Genomic DNA, 10,079 nt, shown 5'->3' on the forward strand with positions numbered 1-10,079 from the left:
GTTGTTATTGTTGTCTTTGCCTTATTTCACTGGCCAGGAGGTATCTGTTTAGAGTCTTCCACTTCTAAGAATCTGATCCAAAGTCAAAGGTAGTAGAATTGTCCCTGGTTCTGCCTGTGCACCTAAGTCTGAGGAAAAATCTGAGAATCAAAACAGAAATCTTGCTAGGGAACTATGTTTCAGAACCTCAGGTTTTCTAAGTAGAGGTAGAGATGCTAAAACTGAGCAGTCCCCACAGAATCTCTAACAAGAATGAAATCACAGAACCAGGCTCTCCTGCTTCCAACGCCTTTATCCCAAATATCTAAAAATTTTGGAACTCATAAGCTCATACTGAAGCCTCTTGTTCATGATAGGAAAAGTAGAAGACTCAGGATAATGCAGGGTTTCCTTAGGCCAGTGACCCTCAAATTTTCTTGGATAAAAGAAAACCTGATCATGACCTTACAAGTTAATTTCTTCACTTGCAAGTGGGTAGAATCCATATTTGACAAAATACTGCACTAGGGGATACGCTTCTTAATGTGACATACTACATAGATCCTAGAGAACAAGCTTGAAGAAATTATACAGGAATACCCCAAAGTCATAATTTTTCCTTATTTCAAATCATGGACTAATTATTGGAAAAGAAGTAAAATGATTTTAAAAGATGAATAAGGACAACATTAAAAAGAAAATAGCAAGCTGACATTCTAACCTTTCATAGGGCAAATTTTGAAAATGTGCGAGGGGAGGAAAATATACTGAAATGGTCTGGGTTAGCATGATTGAAAATCTGAGGGATTTAGTATAGATCCAAGCAGGATATTTATGTTTTAAGGCTTGTGAACATGTTAGTAAAAAGAGAGCCTTAGAGCCAAACGAGGAGATCTGATGGCATAGTGGGTAAGGCATATGGTTGCTAACCAGGTCAGCAGTTCAAACCCATGAGCTACTCAGTGGGAGGAAGATGAGGGAATCTACTCTGGTAAAAATTTACAGCCTCAGAAACCCAATGGGGGTTGCTATGAGTGAGAATCAATTCTATGGCAGTGGGTTTGTTTGTTTGTTTTTATGGTTTAGAGCTTAATGTGGCTGTGGATGAAACACACATAAATTGGAGGTTGTTTTCCAAGAGTCTCTGCTAACTTATTCAGTTTATTTATATAAGGAGAAAAGATCACTTCAAGATCATGAAGTTAAGCTGTTTAGAGGTACAGCTCATGCTTTAAAACGACTCTGCTCTCCACAGATTTTACCATTTCTATCTGCTGACTATGATCACACAGCAATGTGCCAGAAGCCCAGCAGACCTCTCACCATCTGAGTCATTACCTGTGAGTAGGCCTTCAGGATCTGCTGCTGGCCTCCTCCTCCTCCTTCTTCTTCTTCTCCTCAGATTTGGAGGAAGCTTATAAACACCCATCTCATCCTCTCTCTCTCCAAAAATCTTCCATTTGCTCTCACTCAAGAATCATATAGGTTTATTCTTAATAAAGTTGAAATTCAAGTTTCTAATTTTTTTTACCTAGCATGAATGTTGTTGCTGAGTAATGTGGGAGATGCAAGGGTAATTCACACTTCTAAATACACAAAATATTGTGTATGTATGTATGTGTTTAATATAAAATTAAAGGTAAAGAAAACCCTTCATGTTGACAGAAGAAAAACATAATTATGAAGTTCAGGAACAGGTAAAATCAATCAATATTTATAGGAAGCAGAACAGTGGTTGCCTTTGGTGTTGGTGGGTGGAATGTGGAATTGATAGAGAAGCATGAGGAAGCCTTTTGGGATGCTAGAGTATATCATGATTGAGTAGTGGCTACAGGCGGTATGCATATGTTTACATTCATCTAGTTTCTGAAACAAAAACCAAAAACCAAACAAAAACAAAACCCCAAAAAAACAAAAATCACTGCCCTGGTAATGTAGTGGTTACATGCTCAACTGCTAACCAAAAAAATCAGTGGTCTCATCCCAGCACTGATGGCAAGGTTCAATGAGACAGAAAATAACAAATGTTGGTGGGGATGTGGAGAGATTGACACTTTCATACACTGCTGGTGGGACTGGAAGTGACACAACCACTGTGGAAAGCAGGCAAATTCAATTCCGTAGAAAACTGGAAGTGGAGATACCATTTGACCCAGCAATCCCATTACTAGGTATATAGCCTAGAGAGGTGAGAACCAGGACAGGAACAGATATATGCACATCCATGTTCATTGCAGCACTATTTACCATAGCAAAAAGATGGAAACAACCTACATGCCCATCAGAGGAAGAGTGGATGACCAAGCTATGGTACATACACATAATGGAATGCTGTGCAGCACTAAAGAATAATGCAGAGTCTGCAAAACACCATATAACATGGATGAACTTGGAGGACACTATGCCGAGTGAAATAAGGACAAATATAGTATTAGTTCGTTGTTGTGGAGGGTCAAGGAAAGGTTATATATGGAAAGAAACTTCTTTGTTGGTTGTTAGGGATGGGAGGGTAGGGGGAGAACACTGCAAAAAAAAAAAATGCATTGACCCATGTCACTTTAGTTTTATGTATTTTGCTGTATATGAATTATATTTCAATAAAATGTATTTAAAGAAAAAAAGTTGAAGGTTGGAACCCACCAGCAGCTCCGCAGGAGAAAGATTTGGTAATTTGCTTCTATAAAGATTTAAAAAAACCCAAAGGGAGCTCTGGCGGTGTAGTGCCTAAGTCATTTGACTGCTAACCAGAAGGCTGGTGGTTCAAACTCACCAGCCACTTCTTGGAATGAAGATTGGACAATCTATTTCCATAGTGATACCACCTCGGAAACCCAAGGAGGGGTCACTATAAAGATTACAGCCTTGCAAACACTATAAGGCAGTCCTACTCTGTCTTACATGGTTGCTGTGAATCATGATCCACTTGGCAATAGGTTTTTGTTAGTTTTTATTTTGTGCACTTTAGATTGGTACGCTTCATTGTATTCAAGTTACATCTAAGTAATAATAAGAGTAATAATAATAATTAACTGAAGAGAAGGAATTATGGAGTCAGAGTACTGGAGTCTGTTTCCATCTTCTTTGCTTATAAGCACAGGTACCTTGACCAACCAAACCTCTGATTTCTCATCTATAGGTGATTATTCTGGTGGTCCCCCCACCCGCCTCATGCTGGAAAAGTTCTAATGCACCATCTATTGATGTTTTCACAAGGCCAGAGGGTTTACTCTCTTGTTCCAGAACACACAATATGATAAAGGCAAACTGTAGACTGGAAGTCAGTTCTCTGGTTTATCTCACAGTTCAATGCTCCTTCCTATAGGTGATTATTTTGGATTGATCAAAGAAGGTAATTAAACTCTTAGTACAGTGTTCAACACATTAAGACTTCAACTCTTCAGTAAATGACACTTAAATGATTTAAATGACACTTGTAGTAGTTGTTGCTGCTGCTGTTCTCATTTTGTCAAATATAGGCCCCCTTTTTGTTGCTTTTGCCTAATTCTTTGCCTTTAAAAACACTGCCACTCTGAGAAGTGATTCAGACTCTCCCTTGTTGTGAACAGTGTTTTGTAATACTGACACACAGATCTGCTTCGGAGAATTAATTAAAGGTTTAGGGGTCTTGTGATATCAAAAAAGTAAGCGTTCAAGGGACTAAAGTCCCTTCCAGGCCACTACACTTGAATTCTGTAAATCCTTCCTCAAAATAGACCTTGTGCCTCTGAACAGACCACAGGGGAGAGTGCAGCTGCTGGAACCACCAACCTTCACCACACAACAGCTTAGGAGGACGGTTTATGTTCAGAGGTGTAACACTGTGCAAGGAAATTTATAGTCCTGTTGGCAGTAATAATTAGCAGCATCATCAGCCTCTACGTTGCTGACTGTGAGAATAAATTCTTTGCCAGACTGTATTCCACTGAACCTAGCTGGTGCAGCAGAATATCGGTTATCTGCGTCATAGATGAGAATCTTAGGAGGCTGGCCTGGTTTCTTCTGATACCATGTTAAGTAATCACTAACGTCCTCATTGGCCCTGCAGATAATGGATATGCTCTCTCTTAGAGGTACGGTGAGGACGGTTGGAGACTGGGTCAGAACAACTTCCCCACTGGCAGCTGAGAATGAAACAAAACACAAAATCACCATTGTTAACTAGGTCTTACACCATATTCCTCCCAGCATATCCTACCTTCCCTGGTCCCCCAACCTGAGAGCACTTGGATCTCTGAAGGGATGTTATGGGGGTGAGACTCATGGAAACCATGGAGAAGATCTCATAACTAGGAGAAGAGATGTCTCATTATCTCTGGGTTCCAAAGGTTCCCATCCTTACCTGGGAACCAGAACGGCAGAAGGCAGATGAGTTGAGCAAGAGTGCTCATGTTCAATCTACTCTTGTCTGAGGCTTTCTTTTGCCCAGAGTCACTGAGCAGCCTATTCATGAGGACTCTGAAGAGCAGAAATGGGCTCTGGGGAAAACATGCAAATCAATGAGGGGTTGGACAGGTCTGGCCTTCCAGCTGCAAAGCGGATACTCCGGTAGGCTCAGTTCCTCTTAGGTCCACATCAGATGTGGGTTTCACATGCAGTCCCAGCATACAGTGTTTCTCCACAGGTTTGTAAGAGAAAATCCTCTCTAATTTATTTGCTCCCCATTTGTCCTCTGGGTCCTTGATTTTTTTTCATTAGAATAGGGGATCCTCCTAAGAATGGGGAAATAAATTGGATGAACTTACCAGAATTAAACTTTAATATGAACATATAGTTTTCCCTCTAGAATTGTGTCTCACCTCCTTTGGTCATGTTACCAGAAGGGATCAGTCCCTGGAGAAGGCTATCATGCTTGGTAAACAGGAGGGTCAGCAAAAAGGGGAAGACCCTCAATGAGATGGATTTACACAGTAGCTGCAACGATGGGCTCAGGTATAGCAAGGGTTGTGAGGATGGTGCAGGACAAGTCAATGTCTCGTTCTGTTGTACATAGAGTCACTATGTTTCAGAATCAACTTGACAGCACCTAACAACAATAAAACATAGAATTGTGTGAAGAATCATTATTCAGGGGCAAGTATGAAATATTGAACTGTATCATGATATGTTACTGAGAACAGATATTGGTGATTGTGTTGAGTGAATTGTGTCTCCTAAAAAGATAAATCCAAGTCCTACCTCCACTCCTGTGAATGTGAACTTATTTGGAAATAGTCTTTACAGATGTAAGTATTTAAATGAGGTCTTACTGGAGTGGTGTGGACACTAATCCAATAGGACTGGTGTTCTTTTTAGACGAGACCCAGACACATTGGCAAGATGACCATATAGTGACAGAGGCAGAGACTGGAGTTATGCTGTCACAAACTACAAGATGTCAAGGGTTGTCAGTAACTGCCAGAAGCAAGGAAAAGACAAGGAAGAATCCTCTGCTTCCATCTTCAGAGAGAGCACAGGCCTGCTAACTCTTTGATTTTTAACTTCTAACATCTAGAACTATGACAGAATAAATTTTTCTATTATTTTAAGCCATACAGTTGTGATAATTTGCTACCATAGTCTTAAGAAAATAATACAGTGAGCCATGGAAAAAGGAGGAGAAAGAGAAAATATCTTTGGTGCAAATCTATATAACATCTTTTTGTGCACTGTTCAGTAGAGAAGAATCAAAGGTTATTGCAGTATATTTCCATGGTGAGTATCATTCATTATTTTGGAGATTAATTTTCTGTATTAAATTTCTTTCATTTTCTATACTATTTTCTAATGCTCATCACTACCTTTCTCTCATTGTATTGTTATGCCTGAAGTAACTTTATCTTCCAATTTGCCTGATATAGTCCCATTGTGATCATTATTGCACCCTTTTCTTACTCTCACAAGGGTCTCAGTGTGGATCACAAGTTATATGGTCACCTTATATTCTAATTCTTCCCATTATCAGTACTAAGATATTTTAAACTTAAAATTAATAATGAGTGCTAAATTTTATCAAATATCTTTATCTCATCATTCATGTGATTGAACATGTTTTCTTCTGAAACCATTGTTATGGGTGGTTTCATTTAAGTGTAATTATCTCTATAAATTAAAAGTGCTAAGACATAGCAAGAAGTGTCAAGCTGACACAAAATGAAAAAAAAAAATCTGTTGAGTCTTATATCACACCTGAAAGGTATGATATTAAGCACATATAGATAACAGGAAGATCTATAGACTGTAAGAAGAAGCCCTATTGGTGCAGTGCTTAAAGTATTTGGCTGCTAACCAAAAGGTGGGCAGCTTGAACCCACTAGCCACTCTATGGAAGAAAGATGTGGCAACCTGCTTCCATAAAGATTTACAGCCTTGGAAACCCTATTGGCCAGTTCTACCTTGTCATATAGGGTCACTATGAGTCAGAATCAACTTGAGGGCAGTGAGTTTAGGCTGCAATAATTTAACTTTTAAAAGTAACAATATTATCTCAATTTATGCTCTTTAGACTTTTGAGTTAGATGAATATTTTCAGATAAGACCACCCATTGATAGGTTACTTGGAAACAAGGATTACAAAGAAAATTCCTCTAGCCAAAACATTTACTTAAGATGAAGAATTTTCCCCCCAACAAAGACATATAAGAACTTTTTTTTTTTTTTCTATTTAAAGGCACATGGTTAAAACTCACCCAGAGTTAACTTCCAATTCATGCAAAATTAAATTTGGGCACTTTTGTAAGATGGTAAGAATTTAAAAATATAATTATTACCAATGTCATCACCTAGAAAACCACATACACTAAAGATTTTAGAAACTTGAGAAACTGTCAAGGTGAAAGTATAAATAAAAATTGTGTGCATTTGCATTGGAGATGTTTGGGATTAAATATTCTTCTATAGGTTGATTTGGAGATATTAACTCTTGCCACTTGTCATGCCCTGGGTAGTCACTGCCCTGTTAGCCTGGGCCCCAGATCCTATACAATCCATATCTGGACATAAACTTAGTAGGCTTATAGCAGAACCAACCAGCTAAACCTTCCTGGATCAGTCAAATCATTGTTGACACAAATATTTGCGAATATGGAAATAAATTCTTAGTGTTGTAGACCACCAAATTTCTCTGTGGTTTGTTAAAAGCCATTTTGTGCAAAAGCAGAGAAATACATATTTACACACTGCACATATGATAAATCTTATTAAAACTGATTGCAGAAATATGAGTAATTAGAAATGTATTCAAAAAGACATATAAAACCTTATGGGAAATAAAAGAGTAAATTATATTTACATTAAAAAAGTAAAGTTTGCTGGAAAATGGCATCTCTCCTGCAGCACACACCCTAGATCCCTCTAGCATCTTAGTGCCTGAAAAACCATATGCTACTGTTTGAAATGGGGATCCTGGTGCTCTGAACAGCTCATTAAGTCAGAGTACACCAAACAGGTGAACCTGCCCTGCAGAGCACTGACTGGCAGGCCAGACAGGGCATCAGAGGACTCCCAGGGCAGTGGAGAGAATGCACTGCACCGTAGAACCTGTGGCCACTCCAAGGATCTACCTTCAGCACCTGCTTTTATCAGTAAACTTAGGACTGCTGGGAGGGAACAGAGACCCTCTGGCTCTAGGTGCCACTGAAGCAGGAGCAGAGAGGACAATGATGCTGCAAGAGGGTGGTCCCTGGAACAAACTACTGTCACAGATCAGGGCAGTTATCTTAGGTCAGTTTTTGGCATGGAGGGGGCTGGAGAGTGGGTTTTTGCGGCTGTCTGAACCTGGTGGAAAGGGGCGCCCCCCTAACAATTTGAGTCTTTGCTGAACTTGTGCTGTTGGCCTGTGAATAAGAGTATAACGTCATCATTAAGAGCCTGCTCAAAGCTGTAGAAATGGCTCATGGCATCTTGGAGCTTTTTTTTCCCCTTATCTTTTTTTCCTCCTTTTTCTGCCTCTCCCATGCCTCATCCAATAGAAAAAACACTTGAAGACACCATAATAATTGCCAGCTCAACTCTAAACTCCCTTTATGACAGAGACCTGCATCCACATACCACACAGTGATTCTGTCTTCACAAAGATTGCAGAGCAACCCAGCACACCTGAATTAATAACAAAATAGCAAAATACATCAGCTCTACATTTCCCAAAATATTAAATTATACAGCCAAAACAAAACAAAAAAAATCAATACATAACTAACAGCTAAAGACAACTTCAAAATGTCTAGGAAACAACAGGCAATCTCAAGTCAAACAAACAAACAAAAAAAAAAGCAGGATAAGACAATAGAAGTAAAATCCCAAACAAAAGTTTCATTAAACATGGAAGAAGAGCAGGCAATAGAATTATCTGAGAAGGAATTTAGAAGGTATGTTTATAGAACTGCACAAGAGCTTAAGGAAACCCCAAACAGAAACAAGGTGAACACAGACATTACCCTGGAAGAGCTCAGGAAAACCATTCAAGAACAAAACAACAAGATTAATGCACAATCAGGACTCATACAAAAACAGCAGTTAGAAATCCAGAAGATGAATACCAAAATTACAGAATTGCACAACACAGTGGAAGCACAAAAGAATGGGATAGAATTGGCTGAAGAATGCATTTCTCAACTAGAAAACAAATCGCTGGACACTAGTCTGTATGAAGAAAAAACAGAACAAAGATTTAAGAGAAATGAAGAAAACCTAAGAGTTATATGGGTCAACATGAAAAGAAACAACATACACCTCATTGGAATTCTAGAACAAGAAGAGGCAAAAATAACCACTGAGAAAATTGTGGAAGACCTACTAACAAGAAACTTTCCCCAGATCATGAAGGAAGAAAAGAAATTTGTCCAAGAAGTTCAAAGAACCCTATACAGGATAGATCCCAAGAGAAAAACACCAAGGCATATCATAATCAATCTCTCTAAAACCAAAGACAAAGAAAGAATCTTGTGAGCTGCCCACAACAAAAGAAATATTACTTATAACAATCAAACAGTTAGGCTGCGTTCTGATTACCCAGCAGAAACCATGCAAGCAAGAAAGCAATGGAATGACATATATAAAACCCCGAAGGAACTTCCAACCAAGAATATATATCCAGCCACAATGTCCACCAAGTATGAGGGCAAAATCAAGATATTCTCAGACAAACAGAAATTAAGGGATTTTGTGAAAATCAGACCAACCTTACAAGACATGCTAAAAGGAAGTCCTTCCAATAGAGAACTCACAACAGAGAACAACAAAATCAGGACACATGACATCAACACTAAAACCAAATCAGAAACAAATGCTCAAAATATGACCATAAAACATTCTACACTAAAAATCAAGGAAGTCAATCTGCACATGACAACTGCAACTAACCAAATAGAGGGAAAAAAGTTCTAGGTACAAACTTCCAAATTGAGAGGAAAACAGGACAATGTCCTCATAGAACAGACTATTCCAAAAATATAGAGACAAGAATTCACTCCAAGGTAACCACAGAGAAAATTATCAATCTCCCTAAGCAAATCCAGAAGGAAGGAAAACATATGGGTTCAATAAGCACAAAACCAATAATAAAGAAGAAAAGAGTGGAAACACTTGAAAATGAAATGAGCTCAGCACAGAAAGGTATGTGGACCAAGGAAACTCCAACAACATGACAAAAAACACAGTAGAATGACAGCAATCAATTCATACCTATGACTAATTACACTCAATGGGAATGGACTAAGTGCCCCAATCAAAAGAAAGAGAGCAGCAGACTGGATAAGAAAAGACCTATCCATATGCTGCCTACAAGAGACCCACCTTAGACACAAAGATAAAAACAAATCAAAACTTAAGGGGTGGAAAAAAATATACCAAGCCAACAGTAACTAAAAAAGAGCAGGAGTGACAATATTAATTTCTGATAAAATGGACTTTAAGGTGAAAAACAACATAAGAGACAAAGAAGGACACTATATGATGATGAAAGGGTCAATTGACCAAGAAGACATTACGATAATGCAAAGATAATGAAAGTGCTCCAAAATACATGAAGCAAATATTAATTGAATTAAAGGCACAATAGACAACTCTACAATAGTAGTAGGCAACTTTAACACACCACTTTCAAGGAGGAACAGATCAACTAGATA

At 38.5% G+C, this 10,079-nt stretch overlaps 1 gene segment (V, D, J or C); it reads right to left on the minus strand.

Moving 5' to 3' along the window:
* Positions 1–3,783: 3,783 nt before the first annotated feature.
* Positions 3,784–4,788, minus strand: LOC103213755. The segment is given in 2 exon segments: positions 3,784–4,100; positions 4,776–4,788. Coding segments are annotated over 2 exon segments (330 nt in total).
* Positions 4,789–10,079: the final 5,291 nt, after the last annotated feature.

This window comes from Orycteropus afer, unplaced genomic scaffold (assembly GCF_000298275.1).
Source record: "Orycteropus afer afer isolate SDZICR_OR568_19922 unplaced genomic scaffold, OryAfe1.0 scaffold00017, whole genome shotgun sequence".
In the NCBI taxonomy this organism is placed as follows: Eukaryota; Metazoa; Chordata; class Mammalia; order Tubulidentata; family Orycteropodidae; genus Orycteropus; species Orycteropus afer.